General features: G+C 38.6%; 1 protein-coding gene across 5 annotated transcripts in view; it reads left to right on the plus strand.

Annotated features, from left to right (window-relative positions):
- Nucleotides 1–20,859, plus strand: part of LOC126469889 (uncharacterized) — a 425,616-nt gene extending 404,757 nt beyond the window's left edge. For 4 of the 5 annotated variants that reach the window (XM_050097228.1, XM_050097229.1, XM_050097230.1 and 1 more), the window contains 2 exons: nt 11,928–12,032; nt 20,590–20,859. In XM_050097228.1, coding sequence (XP_049953185.1) covers nt 11,928–12,032; nt 20,590–20,648 — 164 coding nt within the window. In that variant the 3' untranslated portion in view covers nt 20,649–20,859. The remainder of the gene's footprint in view (nt 1–11,927; nt 12,033–20,589) is intronic. The other variant, XM_050097232.1, reaches the window with a different exon arrangement.
- The last annotated feature ends 1,258 nt before the right edge of the window (nt 20,860–22,117 follow it).

Genomic DNA, 22,117 nt, shown 5'->3' on the forward strand with positions numbered 1-22,117 from the left:
CGAAGACAACGCATATCTACACAAATGTGCCATCGCCATGGCAAAATTATATGAACTAACGTATTAATTGTTGCCACACCCACCTTATTCACCTGATATGGCTCTGTCAGGCTTCCATCTCTTCCCAAAACTGAAAATTTTTCTTTGTGGTTGAAGATTCACTTCAAACGAAGAATTGATAGCCGGGGTTGACTACTATTTTGCAGGCCTGGAGGAAACTCATTTTCAAGATGGGATCAAGGCACTGGAACATCATTAGACCAAGTGAATTAATCTACAAGGAGACCACATTGAAAAGTAAAAAAACATTTCAATAATTTAAGTACTTTTTGTCTTTTCCATTCTGAGAACTTTTGAAACCAGCCTCATAGGATGAATTGTAACTGCCTCCTTGTTTCTACTGATTTGATACACACTCTCACACTTGCTACGATGCTTCTTTGTGTGGACCGTATCTTAATAATCCTTATGATTTGTTGCTGGCAGTGTTTTTAGTAGGCTTTTATTATTATTTGCAAAATTGTATAAAAAGATTAAAAATGTAAGAAAATAACTTATAAAGGCAACAGACTCTGATTCATTGCTCTCTATTAGAAGTTTCCAAAGACAAATTGATACTACTTTGAATTTTATCTGTAATTGAGATTGAGTTTTTGTGTTACATGCTGATAAAAGTCCATACACGTAGTTTCTGATGAGGTAGATGTGTGAGAAAAGGGAATACTGTACTAATTATGTTATTTTTAGTTTCTCATTTGAGACTATTTCTCTGTGCAGTTAATACTGTGATACTGGATGCCTCCTTTCCATTGCAACTCATTTTACTGCAAAGAAATGTTTGTATATCATTCTGGTCCTCTCACTACATAATAAATTCCTGTCATGGGAATAGTTAACACATTATGCTCATTGTACCTTATATCATACAAAATATTTTGCTTTTGTGTTTGAAATATATTAATTTCATGAGACACACAGGCCAGAGCTTCGTGCATGGGATGATGCAGTAGTTGCTTTCTGATACACATCTTTGTTTTAGTACAGAATGAGGCAGCACATGGGCTAAGATGCAGAGCACATTTTAGAGGGGGTGGAGTTTGAGTTCCTTGTCAGCCACAGAGATTTAGCTTTTTGCTGCTTTCCTTAAGTTAATTCACTTTAATGCCGTTAGAGTTCCTTGCCAATATATTTGAACACCAAGATACTGATAGTCCAAGGAAATGTGCTGATTTCAAAAATACCCATAAAGTGGCAGAAAATTTGCATGTTCATGTTATATTAAGATGATGTGGTCAGACATGTTAAATAACATGTTGAAAATAATGCTAACACAGATAAAGCTTCGTTCTTATTGTAAGTATTGTGACTATATGAAGTATTGTGCAATTATCAGAAAAAAATATTTTTGTGTTTAGAGATTAAATGGAACCAAACTGCAACCAAATTCCTCATGGTGTCAATGTTTATTTAATGCTGCACAAATCTAATTTCCTGAATAAAATAGAACATATGAGAAATTTTGACTTCCTCAGTGGGCACTAGTGTGTGAATGTGTTTCGTAATCTAATTTAGTTCCAAGGCTCATTTAATTTCCTGTAGTGCATCCTATACATAGTTTCCTTCATTTATCTGCATATTTGATATTCCTCTCATGTCTATGGACAGTACTGATTATTGCTAGTTGTCTGTGATTCATATGATGCAAACTGAAACTAAATACAACCTCTGACAATAAAGTTCAGTGAATGAAGTCGGAACGGTTGATTGGGCAACACTGGCGACTCTGCATAGTGGCTGGCGTTGAAAACCTGTCCCCACCATAGTTCAATTGAGTGTCATGTGTGTTCAGTGTTAGACCTGTTGGATGAAGTGCTTGTTTAGTGTGATGGTTCTGAGCTGAGAACAGGGCAATGAACGAGCAAAGGATCAATTTAAAGTTTTGTTATAAGCTGGCAAGACACTGAAAAAAATGCATGCAATGCTAGTATGTGTTTATGGGGATGAGACACTATCCATAAAGTGTGTGTATGAGTGGTTTTCCCATTTGGAGGAGGCTGGGAAAGTGTTTGACAATCCACGTAGTGGACGACCAGTGATTGCCGTAAGTGACAAAAACATTGAAAAACTAAGGACATTAATCACGAACGACCGTTGATGAACTGTGCACATGACAGCGGATGAACTGCAAGTTAACTGTGAATCTGTGCGACAAATGCTTACCCAAGAGTTAGGGAAGAGGAAATCATTTTGTCGTCTTGTGCCATATCACTTGACTGACGATCAGAAGCAGGCACGTTTAGAGACTTCACAGGATTTCGTCAAAACAGTGGATGCCACACCCAATTTCTAGAACTGCATTGTTGCTGAGGATGAAACCTAGTGTCTCTGGTATGACCGTGAAATGAAATGGTTCAAATGGCTCTGAGCACTATGGGACTCAACTTCTAAGGTCATTAGTCCCCTAGAACTTAGAACTAGTTAAGCCTAACTAACCTAAGGACATCACACACATCCATGCCCAAGGCAGGATTCGAACCTGTGACCATAGTGGTCTCGCGGTTCCAGACTGCAGCGCCTAGAACAGCACGGCCACTTCGGCCGGCCGTGAAATGAAACAGCAAAGCATGGAATGGCATTCTCCGACATCACCTTGTCAGAAAAAGGTCAGAGCTGAAAACTTACACATCAAAATGATGCTAGTCGCCTTTTTCGATAGTCAAGGCATTATCCACAAGGAATTTCTACCTAATTGAATGACATTGACCGCTGCACAGTACGTTGAAATTTTGACCCATTTCATGCAATGTGTACACAGGGTACAACCACAGTACGGACAACAAGATTCCTGATTTTTTATTCATGACAACACTCACCCACAAACAGCCAACATTGTCAAACTGTTCCTGGCAAAATAGGGGGTGGTGCTACTTGAACATCCACCATACCCACTGGTTCTCAATCCTCCAGACTACTAATTATTCCCTCGACTCAAACTCGCTTTGAAACGAAAGAGAGTTTATGATATTCCTGACATGCAACGAAATGTGACACAGCTTTTGAACACCATCCCAAAGGAAGACTTAATGCAAAGTTGCCAGGAAATGTATCGCAGAGCTCAGTGGTGCATAATTATGGGAGGTGACTATTTCGAAGGACAGTAAGGTAACTGTAGTTCATAGTTCATCTATGTTAATGTTACAGGACTATTCACAGAACTTCATTATCAGTGGTTGTATGTTATTAGCAAACATTAGAGAAGTGTTGATATAGATGCACTTTAAATTTGTTCTGCCACTTCTTTGGTGCTTTCTGTAGGGATAAGATACGAAAGATGTGTAGTTGTGGTCTTCTGTCCGAAGACTTGGTTGATGCAGCTCTCCATGCTACTCTTTCCTTCGCAAGCCACCTCATCTCTAAATAACTACTGCAACCTACATTCTTCTGAATTTGCTTATTTTAATTATCCATTGGTCTCCCACTATGATTTTTGCCCCCCCCCCCCTGCCCCCCCCCCCACCCCACCCCACCCCAGCAAGTATTTCCCTTGCTCTCTCAGAATGTATCCTATCAACTGATCACTTCTTCTAGTAAGGTTGTTCCACAGATTTCATTTCTCCCCATTTCTGTTCAGTAACTCATCATTAGTCACTTCATCTACCCATCTAATCATCAGCATTCTTCTGTAGCACCCCATTTCAAAAGCTTCTGTCCTATTCTTGGCGAAACTGTTCATTGATGTTTCTGTGGTATCAAAGTATGATACCACACTTGCTAGGGGTTGCAGTTTTCGACCGCAGTCCGTACTAGTATCACGGAACCCGCTAATCAAGACTAGCGCCGCTCTGCGGCTTGCAACAAGTCTCTAGCATGCGCTTGGTCACTCTTGCTCGGGACATCAAGTAGGAAAGTAGTATAGCCTTCAGCTGATAGGAAGCAACCTCTAACAAGGCGCTTAGTTAAAGTGTGGCCTATGTGATGCCTCTATAGCTCTCTGTTTGTAATTATATTCCTTCTGACTATAAGACTCCCGTACCACCAGTTAAGTACAATATATTATTTTTTACCAATGACTTCTAATTATTTTATTCATCGTAGACCCAGACCATGAAGCCAGCTCCTTATTGACTTCACTGACAAACCTACTGTATATACAAAGAAGAGATTTGTATGATTCTATTTAGTACTGACCACCAGTCATACACATTGGTGACAATTCATTCGTCGTCGTCATAACAGTTTCACTTCCATATGTGGCTACACTCCATACATAGGCTTCCTGGCACTTACATCTATGTTCAATGTTAACAAATTTCTCTTCTTGAGAAACGTTTTTCTTGCCATTGTAAGTTTATATTTTTTATGCTCTGTGCTTTGGCCATCATCAGTTACTTCATTGCTCAAATAGCAAAACTCATCTATTGCTGTAAGTGCCTTATTTCCTAACCCAATTCCCTCAGCATCACCTGATTTAATTTGACTACATTCCATTATCCCTTTTTTTCCTCTTGTTGATGTTAAATTTGTATCCTCCTTTCAAGATGATGTCCATTCAATTTGAATTCTCTTTAAAGTCCTTTGCTGTCTTAACAGAATTACAATTTCATCAACAAACCTCCAAGTTTTTACTTTTTCCTCCAGAACTTTAACTCCTGCTTCAATTTTTTCTTTGGTTTCCTTTACTGCTTGCTCAATATACAGATTGAATAATATCATGGATAGGATACAACACTGTCACACTCCCTTCTCAACCACTGACACTTGACTCTAATAACTGGTGTTTGGTTTCTTCACAAGTTGTAAATAGCATTTTGCTCCCTGTATTTTAGCCTTGCTACTGTCAGAGTTTCAAACAAAATATTTCAGTAAATGTTGTCAAAAGCTTTCTCTAAGTCTGCAAGTGCTGCTAACATAGGTTTGCCTTTCCTTAACCTACCTTCTAAGAGAAGTCATAGCATCAGTATTGCCTTGCATATTCCTACATTTATTCAGAATTCGAAATGATCTTCCCTGATGTCAGCATCTACCAATTTCTCCATTATTCTCTAAAGAATTCATGTTAGTATTTTGCAACCATGACTTATAAACTGATAGTTTGGTAATATTCACACCTGTCATTGCTTGCTTTCTTTGGAATTGGAACTATTATATTCTTCTTGAAGTCTAAGGGCCTCTCTCCTATCTTATACATCTTGCACACCAGATGGAAGAGTTTTGTCATGACTGGCTCCTCCAAGGCCTGACAGAATGTAATATACTTCCGAGGCCTCGTTTCAACTTAGACTTTTCAGTGCTCTGTCAAATTGTTCTTGCAGCATCATACCTCCCATCTCATCCTCATCTATGCCCACTTTCATTTCTATAATATTGCCCTCAAGTACATTTACCTTGTATAGAGCCTCTATATACTCCTTCACCTTTCAGCTTTCCTTTATTTGCTTAGGGTTGGTTTTCCATCTGAGCTTTTGATATACATACAGCTGCTTCTCTCTCCAAAGGCTTCTTTTTAATTTTCCTGTAGGCAAGCATCTATCTTGCCTCTACAGCCTTGCATTTGTCCTGTAACCATTCCTGCACAGCCCTTTTGCACTTCCTGTCAATCTCAATTTTTAGACGTGTGTATTCCCTTTTGCCTCATTTATTTACTGCAGTGTTATATTTTCTCCATCAATTAAATTCAGTATCTCCTGTGTTATCCAAGGATTTCTATGAGACTTCATATTTTTACCTATTTGATCCTCAGCTGCCTTCACTCTTTCATCTCTCAAAGCTACCCATTCATCTTCTATTTTATTCCCTTCCCCAGTTCTTGTTAATCATTTCCTAATGCTCCCTCTGAAACTCCCACCAACCTCTGGTTCTTTCAACTTATACAGGTCCCATTGACTTAATTTCCTATCTTTTTTCAATTTCTTCAGTTTTAATGTACAGTTCATAATCAATAAATTGTGGCCAGTGCACACATCTGCCCCTGGAAATGTCTTACAATTTAAAATCTGGTTCTGAAATCTCTGTCTAATCATTATATAATCAGTCTGAAGCTTTCCAGTGTCTACAGGCCTCTTTCACATGAACAACCTTCTTTCACAATTCTTAAACAGAGTATTAGTGATGATTAAACTATGCTCTTTACAAAATTTTACCAGGCAGCTTCCTGTTTCTTTCGTTTCCCCCAGTCGAGGTTTACCTACAATTTTTCCTTCTCTGCCATTTCCTTCTATCGAATTCTAGTCCGCAATCACTATCTGAATAATTTCTTTCATCCATAATACATTTCTTCAATCTTTTCATTAGCTACAGAGGTAGTTGGGATATAAACTTGTACTACTCTGGTAGGTGTGTGCTTCATGTCTATCTTGGCTACAATAATTCATTCACTATGCTGTTCATAGTAGCTTGCCCACAATCATATTTTCTTGTTCATTATTAGACTGACTCCTGCATCATCCCATTTTGTATTTATAATCCTGTATTCACCTGGCCAGAAGTCCTGTTCCTCCTGACACCAACCTTTGTTAATTCCCAGTATATCTAATTTTAACCTATCCATTTCCATTTTTAAATTTTCCAGTGTACTTGCCCAATTAAGGGCTCTAACATTTCCCGCTCTAATCCGTAGCATCATCTCCTGATGACAGCCTCCTCCTGAGTAGTGCCCACCCAGGTATACAAATGGAGGACTATTTTACCTTGGAAATATTTTACCTAAGAGGATGCTACCATTAGTTAACCATACAGTAGAGCTTTATGCCCTCAGGAAAAATTACAACTGTAGTTTCCCTTGCTTTCAGCTTTTCACAGTGCCAGAACAACAAGACCGTTTTGGTTGTGTTACAAGGCCATATCAGTAAACCATCCAGATTGTTGTCCCTGCAACTACTAAAACGGGTGCTGCCCATCTTGAGAAACCACACTTTTGTCTAACCTTTCAACAGATACCCCTCCTTTGTGGTTACACCTACAGTACAGCTACCTGCTGTATCGCTGAGGCGTGCAAGCCTCCCCACCAGTGGCAAGGTCCATGGTTTGGGGGAGGGGGGGGGGGGGATGAAAGATGTACATATATATGAAACCACTCAGTGAGGTTTCCTTGTTCCATTCATAAATATTGTGAATTAAATTCTCTCGTGCAGTATACAGTGGCTTTAAAGCGTGCCCGCAGATTATTTACAAATTATGTTGTGACAGTGATGTTTTAAGAATCAGTCATATGTTCAAAAAGATGTTACAGTTACGCAGAGTGATAAAAGTACTTACTGTTAGAATGCACCTGGAAGGGTCAACTATGTCACTTCAGGCTACAGTTCATTAGGTCATAACAGATCTCTTTCCAAACAGAGTTATGTTTATTACAAAGTCTCCCAATAAACTACAAAAACTGGTTCACACATTATGTAGTGTGTTTGTTATTGGACGGCCAGTAACACAGCTCAATCAGCTACAAGTCTTCATTGTTGAAGTACCAGGACATGAGCGAGTCACATATTCAGCTTTTCCTCCTGATGTTTGAAGTTTAATTCTCAGATTATTAGTAGTAGGATAGAAGGGGTGTGTACATGAAGATGCAAACGCTGGAGGAGCTGGCCGCAGTTTGCAAGCAGCTGGAGATGATTGTGGCCACAGTAAGCCATCTGGAGGCATGTTCCAGCTTACCCAATGTAGGACTTCTGCACTCACTGCAGCATGAGTTGTCATTCAAAGTGGAGATTCAATGTGGAGGCTGGCCATATTGCCTCGCCCATTCACTCTGTGAGAGCAAAGGTGGCCACTCGTTTAGCAAGGTCTGAGCAGGCACATGGGGGGGGGGGGGGGGGGGGGGGGAGTAGTTTACTACTTATTGGTAGCACCAATGTTAGGCACATTATGGAGCACCTTGGGGAGATAACATACAGTGCCCAAAATAATTCCAATGTGCTCTCTGTGTGTCTGCCAGAGGTCTTCACCAAAGATGTGGAGGCCACCCCTGCCTGCAGCTGTCAAGTGTACAGGGTGCAGTGGTCAGCAAGTTGTTGCTCATGTTAGCACCAATGATACCTGTTGCTTGGGTTCTGAGGACAGTCTAGTTCCTGCAATGACTGGCAAAAGTAGTGAAAACTGCTGACCTTGCTCACAGGGTGGGAGCATAGCTCTCAATTTGCAGCACATTGTACCCAGAGTTGATAGGGGTCCTTTGGCTTGGAGCCGAGTGGAGGGTCTCAACCAGAGGCACCATCGATTCTGTGCCAGTCTTGGCTTCAGAGTTCGGGACCTGCATTATAAGGTGCAGAGTTGTAGGAGTTATCTTGATAGATCAGGGGTGCACTACACAAAGGAAGCAGCTCGTTTTGTACCAGAGTAATTGTGGAGTGCACTTAGGAGTTTGTATAGACTAGGCATTAATCTGAAGTCCTCTGATCAATGCTCGCTCACCAGTTGACACACAGAGAGTGAAATCAGATTTTATACTAAATACACACACTTTGACTGCCAAAATTTTAACAGTAAATTGTCGAAGTATTTGTAACAAAGTCTGAATTTACTGCCCTACAGGAAATTTCTCATGCTAAAATTATTCTCTGGACCAAGAGCTGACTGAAACCCAAAGTAGAGATATGTCGCAATTCATTGAATATATATTGGAAAAACAGATTAGACACCATAGGATGGGAGTGTTCATTGCAGTTGACAAAAATATGGAATCTCTTGAGATCAATTTTGAGTGTAATAGTGAAGTTATCTGGACACCTATATTAAGTCTAGTTGAAATCAGATTAATTGTTGGCTGTTCTTACCAACCACCTGATAGTCTTTCAACAAACGTCTATCGTTAGTGGCATGGAAACACCCAGATCATGCAATATTAAAGTTCTAAACATGCCTGCTTAGTTCAGTGACCGTTTTTAAATTAAACAAATGAGCCCTCAGTCACTAATAGACCCATGAGGTCACATACCAAAGAAAGCAAAAAATGGGGGAGTAAGGTGACTATCAGAACCATATTCCTCACATACTGCAGAACAGTATCTCTGAATCTGATCTATGATACAACTTAGTAACTTTTCCAAAATGGCAACAGCTGTTGGAAAAATTTGAACGGCTCCTGGCTCCTTTCTTGTTAAGAGGTGCCCTCCTTGAAACAGAAAATATCCTTCACATCAGTTTGCACCTAAACAATGTGAGAAACCTCTGAAGAACAATGGCATTATCTGCTTTTTATGTCCCAGCATGTAGAACTTGACTGCTGTCTCTCTCAGCAGTTGTCAAGAGACCTATTTTTTGGGGTCTGAAGCTTACTAAATCAGGCCATCTCAGCCAACATTTGTGGTTGCACATTCAGGACATGTTGGTGGTTTATTTGACTCCAGGCACTTGTTGCCTAGATTCTCATCACAGTTTTTGCTGCAGATTACCTTGGACAACACCGTGTCATTGTGACTGCAATGAAGTGCCACTATTTAAATGAATGCAATGATCTCTCTGATTTACACTGAAAGCTTTCCCCAGAAGACTATCTGCAGGGTTAAGTTTAAATTTAGCTTCTAGACTAATGGCACATTATCTGCCACTCTGTAACCACTACTTGTTTAGCAATTTATTAACAATGCCTGTTTCCTTTTAGGCATCAGTGTTTCACTTATAGTTGTTTTCAGCGTATTCTTGGCTAGATCTATACTTTTCTGAAGACAATGTTAAAAGTACTTTGTTTCTAGGTAAGAATATTTTAATGATAATATTTTTCACAGTGTGTTTTAACTCAAGTCCGGCTCCTCCATTTTCTAATTAATTAATTTGTAACCTCTTCCAAGAAGGGGTGGGTTGACTGCCTTATATGCGCAAGACTGGAGACCAGAAATCATACTTGATTTCTTACAGAAACGGCACACGGCAGAGACACTTCCCCCTCCTCATTCAAATGAAGTTACATTGTGTAATTTCATTAACTTAAAGTATGTTGAATTGAACACCAACGCAAAGAGTCTCATCAGATTGGTGTTTAATTTCATGAAACTTCCTGGCAGATTAAAACTGTGTGCCCGACCGAGACTCGAACTCGGGACCTTTGCCTTTCGCAGGAGAGCTTCTGTAAAGTTTGGAAGGTAGGAGATGAGATACTGGCAGAAGTAAAGCTGTGAGACCGGGTGTGAGTCGTGCTTCGGTAGCTCAGATGGTAGAGCACTTGCCCGCGAAAAGCAAAGGTCCCAAGTTCGAGTCTCGGTCGGGCACACAGTTTTACTCTGCCAGGAAGTTTCATATCGGCGCACACTCCGCTGCAGAGTGAAAATCTCATTCTGGTTTAATTTCATGTTTATCAGTTCCATAGTCTTTCAGTGGTATCTTGGTGAAGAGGGACACTACATCAAAACTTACCAGCAGGTCACTATCAGTGAGTTACAATTCTTGTAGATGTTGTACAAAATGAACGGAATTGTGGATGTGGTGTCCACATTTCCACACAAGACAACCTAGGAGGGCAGTCGGATTTTTGGACAATGTGTGACTAAATAAAGCCTTCAACCCAATTAGTGATTTTAGGTATGAATAGAATTTTTTTGGATTCTTGGCAGGATCTTTCACTACAGTATGCCAATGTAAGTTGTTGTATGCTTTGCACGTTGATTTTTTTTAATAGATGCACATATTTATACTAACTTCTGCCTGTCAACATTCGCACACTTTTTTTTTTCTTTGTTGAACCGACAGTGCAATAATCTCCCTTTCCTCAACATTTTCCAAATTTGATTATTAAACCATGGAGGATCCTTTCCCTTAATCCACTTACTTGACATGTAAGTCTCCAGAGTGAAATTTACAATCAGTTTAACCTTTACCCATAATCCCTCTGTGTCTGTCGTACCAAAACTAAATAATGCCTATTCATTGTTTAAGCGTGATGATGTTAACAACTGTGTTTCTGTTTTTTCTAGCATTAAAACTCTTCTGGCTTTCTTCACGGTTTTATTGACTTTAGTAACCATCATTGCAATGATGTCATTACTAATCCCTGTTTCTATATTGATACTGTCAATGAGGTCACACCTGTTTGTAGCTACAAGGTCTAAAATATTTTCATTGTGTGTTGGTTGTCTAACTAGTTTGGGGGAAGGGACCAAACAGTGAGGTCATTGGTCCCACTGGATCAGGGAAGGACGGGGAAAGAAGTTGGCCGTGCCCTTTCTTAGGAACCACCCCAGCATTTGCCTGATACGGTTTAGGGAAATTGAGGAAAACCTGAATCAGGATGGCCGGACACAGGTTTGAACTGTCATCCTCCCAAATGCGAGTCCAGTGTACTAACCACTGCGTCAACTCGCTCAGTAAACTAGTTGTTCAAGGCACTTTTTGGAAAATGTTTTCAGGAGTATTCCACAGGACTGTCTGTCTGTACCATCTGCAGTGAACCCATAGACATTCCAGTCTAAACTCGATAGGTTGAAGTCAGCTCCAACAAATATTTCATGAATTAAAATTGAAACAAATGAGCCCTTGGTCACTCCCCCATTTTTTGCTTTCTTTGGTATGTGACCTCATGGGAAAATTCATGAATGTCTCTTTGCACATGACTGGCACTAGCATTGTAGTGTCATGAGCCACCACTCACCATCTGTGTAGATCTTCTGTTAGCAAAAATTTCATAAATTTTCTTTCTGTTTTGAAATTGCCATATGTTACTAGCAGATTTTTTTCTAATTTTTTAACTAAATTTTTCTATTTTATTTTTATTATATCTTTTCAGTTAGATTATTATTTTGTTCCAGTTAATCATTGCAGATTTGAATCTAGTTGTATTATTTGAAATAATGAACATTATTTTCTGTTTTACTCAGTTTTTTAAGGTTTTATGGATTTATTTATCCATATTAACTAGTCTAATGAGTGAAGTGCTGTTTTACCTTATTTTTAAATTTTTCATGTTAATACCATTTAGTTTTCTATTTCGTTATAACTTTTAGGGTATGGTATATGCGACCTAAGTTCATCTGTGCTGTGTCAACACCATTTAGTGGCATATGGGACAGCCCATACCCTGGTGAATCTGGATCAGGCTAGAGCAGTTGGTAATATGGAATACATGCTTTTACACACATTGTAATGTAGCTTTATATGTTTACAATTTAACCATTTGCTAACAGCATATAGATTATAGAATAAACTTAAAATCAAAGATTTCTGTAAACTTTTTTTTTTTAAGTATATCTAACGTGTACTGAGATGCAGTGAGTAATAGAACTGGATGGAGGCTTGATATCCTAACGCCACTTTAGAAAAAGAGTGCTGGTAGTAACTGGAGATTTTGATGAATGGTTGAAGTTGCACAGACCAATATTTCTATTGCAGCTATGTCATTAAAGACAAACCCTCCCCCTTGTGAATGCCAGAGGCAAAAAAGAACAGGCTCAATCGCAGCAAATTACTGGTGAATAATTGTGTTACAAAAGCAATAACGTTTTATGGTTTGCCTTTTGAAAAATCAGGTTCATTATCATGTGAGTGGTGTGCATATTACCAGAAGTGGATGAGGGTTTAGTGTAAGGTTGGATGTGCTACTTGTAGATAGTGGTGGAGATGTGGATAATATGCAAGGATGAGGTATGAGGATGACATTACATTACATTAATACTTATTCCAAAGCTCATGAATATGACATTTTGTAATGATGTGGAACGTGTCAGTTAACATAAGTTTTCTTTAAATGATATAATCTCTCTCCCTCTCTTGAACAATTACTACTTCATGTCTAATAATTCATCTATTGAGTAGCAGGAGTTTTCATTCAGAAATACTTTTAATTTGTTTTTAAATGCTGGTTGGCTATTTGTCAGACTTTAAGTGCTATTTGGTAAATGACCAAAGATTTGGTAAATTACCAGTGTGTGTATTTATGAGTGGTGTTATGCCATTTACTGTACAGAATGGTATATACTGTGTTCTCTCAAAATTTAGTTTTAGTCCATTTGCAGAAAACCACTTAATAATTTTCTGAAAGACATTATGTCCAATTTCCTCAGCTATTTCTTGTTTGTTGGTTGTGATTACTATACTTGCATCATAAGAAAAAAGAACTAGCTTTGCATCTTCATGAATGTAAAGTGGTAAGTCATTAATATATATTAAGAACAATAAAAGACCCTAGCATGAATCCTGTGGGATACCATTCTTCGTACAACCCCAGTTAGAGGACTCTGCTGATTTTTGTAGACTATCTCTACTGTTAATTTCAATCTTCTGCATTATTCCAGTTAAGTATGAATTTAACTATTTGTGCACTGCCCCACTCATACCACAATACTTCAGCTTATCTAGAAGAATTTCATGATTCACACTGTCAAGTCTTTGAGAGATCACAACATATCCCAATGGGTGGTGATTAGTTATTCAAAGCGTTTGATATTTGATCAATGAAAGCATATATAGCATTTTCTGTTGGAAAGACTTTCTGAAAACTAAATTGACATTTTGGCATCGGAGAGCTTAATGGCCTCTGTGATTCCTGATGACCACCAAGGTACTGTCTTCCACCAGAGTAGGTCCACGGAACAGAGGATTGCTAAATCAGCTGTGAAAAGAATGACTGTAGTTGTATTTTGGACTGCCTCATCGACATCTCCACGCAACAGGGAGTCAAGAATGACACCACAGGTGAAAGCACCCCAGTCGACACTGTTGAGAGCCCATTTGGCCAGGTGTCTAGGGGAGTGACACTGAGGAATGAACTGGAAGATCAGGAAGTGATCACTTGTTCACAGGTCATTGTGAACTCTCCAGTATATGGATTGGAGAAGACAAGGACTGCAGATGGGAAGTTCAATGGCCGAGAAAGTTCTGTGCATTACACTGAAGTGTGTTTTGTAGAGTATACGATTATCTATTTGAGGAAGCGTTATCTGATAAAAACTGTAGTAATATTCAGTTACACATTGTCCAAATGTGTGTGTGTGATTCAGGAACTTGAAATTAACTCTCAATGTAGGGAAATATGCATTTCAGGAAGAACTAACTCATTCAGTATCATTGTGAAAAGTTAGTTATGATCCATGGGGCAGGCAAATAATTAACCAACTAGCAACTGGGAGGAAGTAACAGTGAGTGAGAATGAAGTGTGGAAAAATTACAGGGGCATAGCTGTAGTTACAACAAGTGAGAGACTGTCATTCACTGATAAGACACTGGAAAACTGTAGTAAACTATCAAGAAAGCTGATCACAGAGTACTTGGATAGGCTGTCGTGTAATATTGAGAAGTGTGTGTTGGATCCACATTGGGTTGGACCAACAGGAGGCTTAAAGTAAGTCTGCAAAAGTTACAACAGCAAAAATGATCACAGGCTTGTTTGATTGACATTAAAATACAACAGAAATTCTTTAAAGTGTGAACTGGTAGGCATTTAAAGGAGGTTAGCAAATATCTTGTGAAGATGTATTTACAACATTGTAAGAACAAGTTTCAGGGTAGTTTCAATGGTTATTCTTTCTTACTTCCTTAATGTCTGTATAAAAGGAAGTAATGCAAGTAACAGGTTGTACAGAGGCATGTAAATAGTCCCTTTTCCTCAAATTTCAACTACAGAGGAAACTGGAGAAAATATTCATATATGCCACAGTGAAAAGTGTCCTCAGTCACTCAGTGACCTGCAGAGTATATATACTTAGTGAAACTGTGTGCTGAATTGGCCTCTAACTCAGACCAAATTCCAGCTTTTAGTTGGACTGAAACATCCCATGATAGCTGAATTATTGCTTGTGAAAGACAATGTTGAGTCCTTCTCTGGCACGCATTCTGTGTCTGCCAAGAAATTTCATTGCAGCATATACTCCATTGAGGAGTGAAAGGCTCAGAGTTACAAATTAATGTTCATGATCAAGACTCTATGCACAAGCTGTACATCACATATCCAAATCTGATTGTGAGATCTGGCTGCTTCTGTAGTTGTTTCTGTTGGAAACTGTTTGGTGGGGAGGGTGTGTGGACACTGGGTTAACAGAGATCGAGGCCATGAGGCTTACAGGAGTGTAGGATGAGATGCAAGGATAATTCCCATCTGCATAATTTGGAAAAGCTGGTAGTGAAAGGAAGGATACAGACAGTCCAGCTTGTGAAGTAGTTGGGTTACTACTCAAGTTTAGTTCGAACTGACAGTTCAACAATGTAACTACAAACAATGCTACACACAGTGTAGTTATTGTTAAATTGGTAGTGTTAAGAGCCAAGTAAGTGCTAATGGCACAAATTGTTGACTTTTAATGACTTCTACTAGTTCAGTACTAAGAGTCTAGAGTGCACGAAAGTTAACTGTGTAATGTTAGTAGTGCTACATGAAAACCACAACTTTCCAGCACTGTTATATGTCAATTACACTTTTGTTGTTCCCAACCCCTCTGGCTCTTCTGCCCCCCCCCCCTTTCCCAATAAATATTGAATATTGTTCCATTAAGTGTAAACTGTGGGAAATTTATGATTGTGATGGTATATTGTGAACACAAAAAATGTGAAGAGATTGATAAAAATGTTCTAAACAGTGGGAAAACATTAATTCCATCCATTCTTCAAAAGAAGAGTTATACTGTATATTCAACCCAAAGCAATTACTAGTGCTACAGATTCAGACACCCATTTTGCAGTCTGTATGTAGAAAAATTATCATGAAATTGGAGTGCCATATTTCTTTCCCCTTAAGCTTGTATAATCAGTACAGTTAGTTGATTGTCACTCAGTGAAAACTGCCCTGTTTGAAGAAAATTGAAGAAATAATAATTACAAAATAAAAATCCTACAGAGAAGCAAAGGAAGAATTGTGTGAGGCAACACCATTACCTGCTTTTAAGAAATTATATATTTACTTATTTTTTAAAATAAAGAAATATCCTATTTTTGTACAGGTATGTCTTATAGATGCTGTCAATAATATGCTGTTGAGTCACTTAATTACCATCATCTCCAATATGATATCCAGAGTTTGCAGTTGATAACGTTCATCACATGATGCATGCTGTCTGTTAAGGTGCATAAGGGTACAAGCAAAATCCACTTATGCAGTACGCTCACCAATGTCATGGGTAAGGGAAACAATTAATGTGTGTTTAAAAAAAATGTCCTACAGGGCACTACCCGAGTAAACTCAGAGCAACAGAGCTCTTACCTCAACGTTTTAATAAGCCCTGATGTGTAATAGACATTGAAGCAGATGGATGGTTCCTACACTTGTTCTAGCAATCATATATTGAATGAAAAGGTATTGAAATGCCACTGACTGGCACTAAGTAGTCTTCCTCTTCACTGGTGCTGATGTCTGTGTGTTCTATGGAACCGAATACACGCCTGGGAAGTAATGTCTGAGAACAAGTGCACTGTATTCATTGTTGGATAAACATTATGTCTCAAGCCTTTTATGGTTCAAGGAATGTTTAGTGGCATTTATAAGGCCACTAATACTTGTAAACAACTCTCTTGCCCTATTTGGCTCAGTGTGAACCCTTGAAGATTGTGTTTATCCATCCATTGTGACCGTATTCCTTGAGGAGGTGGGTCTTTCCAGTGATGTACACTTGACAACACAAAAAGTGGTGGCAGAAAATCACAGGGGGGTCGCTCTGATGCAACATACAGTGGAATGAAATGCAAAATGTCATTTGTCAAAATAACACCAAGGACATCCAAAAGTGGAATTATTACTGAAATATGTTTCTGAGTGTATTCTAGACATATTCCTACCTTGCTGTAAGAGATATACATACTATATGGAAAACATGCTTCTGTTCCAATGATGTGCAGGTAATTTTACATAGCAGTTGTCTTAGAACTTAGGCTGTAAAATAGTGAGGGTAATTTGTGATAGTATCTATCATAAAACTGGCTACAACATTTGCTGTTAGCCCATCCATACGAGGTGGCTCTGACTTTTCTAATAATAATAATAATAATAATAATAATAATAATAATAATAATTATTATTATTATTATTATTATTATTATTATTATTATATTTGTAGTAATAAATTAATTCCATCACAGTGTAGCAGAAGGGTGAAGATTATCAAAGATGATTATTCAGTCCACACATCACCAGCACAAACATTAAGGTTTTCTTATGGTTATATTCCTTAATTATGGCAAGGAGAGGCTACAACTGATGACCTACTGATTTAGCTACTCTTTAATATACTGATTTGGATCACTCAAAACTAACTCTTATAAAAGGATTCAGGTCACTAGCCCTTAGCTTTTTATATAGATAATCATAATGCATATTGTTTGATATTATTACTCAGGAAGTCTCTTTCTGAACGTGATCTTGGTGAGTATGTAGACTGCATGATGTCCATTTCAACCCAAATGTATCCACAAGTTACCTCGAAGTGACTGCATGTCTGTGGCAATTGGGTGGTGAATGTGTCCCTGTAGACTTCAGATACTTCAGAGGATATGTGTCAAAGTTGATGCTGCCCATTGTACTCATATTATGGGTAACATTATGAATCCATCTGTGCAACAACTATATCATGAGGGATTAATCTTCTCCCAGTGGGATCAGTCTCCAGCAGACAGCAACTATTGATGCAGGAGTGGTTTTGCAGAACCCAATGATATTTATCCTCTTGACTGGCCTCCTCCTGTCCCAGACCTCAGCCCCACTGAAAATGAGTGGAGACAAAATGAACCATGTGAGAAAATTTTGCTGACCCCACACCAAGAGCTCACAATGACATTAGGGATGTCACCCTAGCTACTCCCTTTTTGAGGGCCAAAATCCTTCATGGGTGGGTCATCACATATTTTCACAGTCATGGCCCCTGACAGCATTGGGATTGCACTACTGATATGTGCGCTCCAAACTTCCCATGAATGCCAAAGAGTAAGTGCCTATCCTAGTAGAGATTTCCGGAACTGGCTCAATGCCAGCTAGCCATGACAGTTACATTCTATCTCTCTCTCTCTCTCTCTCTCTCTCTCTCTCTCTCTCCCTCTCTCTCTCTCTCACTCACTCACACACACACACACACACACACAATAAATTAAGATAAGAATGAGAACATGTAGTTAAGCATTACATCCGTGGTGAGGTGGCAACATTGATGGGGTTGTACCTTATACTAGGTATCAGTCAGCTGCGTAAAATAAAGAACTTATGACTAACAAGTAACAAGGCTGAGCATGAGTTCCACCCCGTTATTTCACGTGTAGTAGAAATACGTCAGAGATGGGTTATCCAATAGAAAAAATAAGATTAAAACAGCTTGCTGAAAACATTTAGAATTTTAAAATAGAATCAGCAAGTTATCAGATAAGTTTTGTACTTCACAATATGTTTACAGGAAAATAAGTTTGGGACAAAAATGGTTCAAATGGCTCTGAGCACTATGGGACTTAACATAAGTTTGAGACAGACACTATCTATGTTGCCCAATTGTGTTACGTAAGCAAATGTGTGTGGCATGTTGTTTGGTCAACATGATGATGGCAATCAATGTTGGCTAGAGCAAAGATGAATGCTATCAGGTTGGTTGGTTGATTTGGGGGAAGGCACGAAACAGGGAGGTCATTGGTTCTGTTGGATTAGGGGAGGATAGGGAAGGAAGTCGGCCGTGACCTTTCAAAGGAACCACCCCAGGTTTGGCTGAAGAAATTTAGGGAAATCATGAAAAACCTAAATCAGGATGGCCGAATGTGGGTTCGAATCATCGTTTTCCTGAATGCGAGTCCAGTGTGCTAACCTCTGCACCACCTCACTCGGTGAATGCTGTCAGGTACCACTGTGTATCATTGGCTATGGCAATGGTGGGATAGCAGACAGTTGTTATATTTTTTCACATAGTGATAACTGCTGCTATACACTCATGAGCCAAAACATTATAACCACCTGCATAATAGCTTTTTTGTTTGTCTTCGGAACAAAATAAATCACTGAGTCTGCATCCAGGTATCTTATGGTTTATTGGTAGGTTTGTGAAAGTTATGCGTCATTAGATGTTTCTGCACAGGTCATGTAATACGCATAAATAACACACTGCTGATTTGCATATGCGGTGATGGTGCCACATAGCGAACCAGATGTGTTGGATAGGATTCACATCAGGCAAATTTGGTCACCGAGACGTCAATGTGAGTTCGCTACCATGCTCCTCAAACCACTGTAGCTGGGTCTGGCTCTGAAACATAAACAGTTATACTACTGTAAGATGACATTGCCGTTGGGGAAGTCATCAATCATGAAGGGGTGCAGGTGGTTTGCTGTCAGCGTGTCTTTGATTCCTACCACAGGTCCTATTCAAGTGCAGGAGAGTGTTTTCCATAGAATAATACTGCTCCTACCACCCTGCGTCCTTGGCACTGTGCCATCAGTGTTTCCACAATGACTACCAGTCATGAAATGAAGCCATCCCTGATGGCTGCCCACATCGTAATGGGAGCAATAACAGTGCTGTAACTCTCCAAAACATTTGAAGAATGGTAACAGAACAGAAAAAGAGTGGATGTTTGAGACAAGTATTCCACTGGTGTTTTTCAAAGGCAAGCAAGACAATAAAAATGGCATGTGGGTTGGTAAAGGATATTTTGCACTTGAAACATTTGGTTTATAGTTGTTATTTCGGGTCAGAATGAAGGTTAGTGAGCAACCAACCAGAGGATACAACTAAGTTGACCCAGTCCAGGGTTACACTGTGCAGCAACATTTAGGGGATGATGGGATTTCTTTATTGTTGGTTAATGTGTTTGAAATATTTGGACCATGCTAAGGTGTTGTGCAGATCTGTTTGTAGCATATTCTGTAGTGCCTGTATTATCGAAGTGGAAATTGGCTATTAGGTTGAATGTGGCAAGAGACTTTTAAGGAGCTGCAAGATACATGAATGAAAACTCTGTATGTTAGTTTCTGGTAAAATGAGGATCAGGTGTTTTGGCCCTAGTTTCAGGATACTGAGTGTGTTCAAGGATATGGGATTTGGGTGAAGAAACCAGTTCCTGATACGGCATCCTTAGTAGCTCAGTTTTTGGACAAACGTATAGAAGATGGGTATATGGATAAGGTAGGGAGGGGGCTGGCTGGCTAATGAGGGAGTTCGATTAAGATGGGATAGCTTGTATGTTGGGCCAAGAGACTTCAACAAGATGTCCAGTGGTAATGATAATGGTATCATGCACTTGGTTGATACCTGATAAGTAATTAATGATGCCCTTCAGCAAAGTGGTAAAGCCTTTGTTGGCAGGGCTGATAACAGAGTTTACAAGTGAAAAGAACTTCTAATACAGATAAATTTTCCTAATGGCAGTTTTCAAATAAGGGAAGCATTTTGTAGTTGCATGCCACTGTCTCATCATTAATGAAGAGATAAAACTGAGTGCCACTTCTTTTACACCAATGTGTACTGGCATAACCCCGTTCTGGAGAGGACATCATCCTTTGTGAACTTTTTTTTTTTTTTTTTTTTTTTTTTTTTGGTTGATCCTGTAGTGACAGATACGGGAGAATAAGAACTGCAAAATATACTGTACATCTTTCTTTTTAATAAAATACTATATTGTCTCTTAAGCTTTATTTATTCCTAATCCTTAATTTAGTGACACATTCTCTTTTACAACATAGAAATGGTAGTGATAATAATTCATCTTATGTTGCAGTTTTTCCTTCCGATTATTACTCGGCATGTCATTCCTTCTACGAAGAAGAGGAACACTGAGTGTCTATGGTGAATGTTTATTCTTTTTTAAAACAAAACAAAAAAGGAAAAAAAAATCAGTGTCGTCTTTATTTCTCATTTTGAATACGCTTGTTTAATATAGTGATATCCACAATTAAAAAAAATTGTGACAAAAAAGTAAAAAAGAAAGACTTTGTACCTGTGTTTTTTATGATATTTTATATAAAATATATACACTTGTAAAAATATATACACTTGTGACAAAGCGTTATAAAACTGTTTTATAATAGAAAAATATTTTTATTTTAAAATGCACTTAGTAATTATTATTTTATTGATTAGATCAGTATTAAAGAAACACTTCACTGTGTGTATATTTTCAGTATAAACAAGTTAAACTAGACTTAGTCATATGATTTTAGGTTTTCGTTTGTGACAGAAAATAGGTGTATGGGATTCTCTCTGTGTTGTATGAATGCATGCTTGTATTTCTGTGTTTACTTTTGAAGTAATGCCTATGTGCATGAGCAGATTGTGGCAAATGTTGTGCTGATGGTCACAGTTTATCCCATTATTTTGAGTTATTCCCCATTGCACCAGTGACATCATATTGAAGTTTAGCAGTGGTGTAGATAAGAAGCAATGATGCAGAGTCAATGTAACATTCAACATCTTTTTGGATATATTATAGAAACAGTTGTTTGTGGATTATTGACTGCGAAGCACAGGCCTTTTACAAGATTGCCTATTTAGAGTTTATTCACATACAGAGCAAAAATGGATTGTTACAATGTGCCGTGGATGTTCAGTATGACACAGCCTCCTTATTTCAAACATAAGTTTTTTTTGTAGACACATCCTATTTATGATCAACAAGAAGTCAGACTTGGGAAAGGGGGGGGGGGGGGGGGGATTCCCGCGTGCGCGCGTGCACCCAACCACACACACACACACACACACACACACACACACACACACACACACACGCGGACACAGTTGTTTTGTTTTCGGTGAATTGAGTTTATTGTTAGTGGGTCATACTTTAATAATAATTTATTAGTTTTCATATCTGTATTGAGTAAACCCTGTTAAATTCGTGGCATGATCTGCTTCACTGGGGAAAGTTTTTCGTACAAGAGCCTATAAGGAACTGTTTCTGACTAAACATTTATGTATTCTCGTTTGAGGCATGTTCATTTTAGTAGCAGCAATCTAATATAAAATGGAGGATATTTTCGAAATGCCCATATGTAGCAATATTTTCAGTACAGTAAAAACACAGGAAGAAGACTGCTTGAGATTAACAGTAAATTATTCATAAAAAGGCACAAGCAGAGTGTGGAAGCATTCCTATATATAAATACATTACTGTATTTTATAACATATTTATCAAACTACAACAGCCTGTTGCAGTCTACCACCAAAGAGTCGTGCATAGCATATCTGTTACGTTATTGACTTCAGTGCTTAAATCTGCATCTTTTCATGTTAATCTCCCAGTTTCTAAT

This window comes from Schistocerca serialis, chromosome 3 (genome assembly GCF_023864345.2).
Source record: "Schistocerca serialis cubense isolate TAMUIC-IGC-003099 chromosome 3, iqSchSeri2.2, whole genome shotgun sequence".
Lineage (NCBI taxonomy): Eukaryota > Metazoa > Arthropoda > Insecta > Orthoptera > Acrididae > Schistocerca > Schistocerca serialis.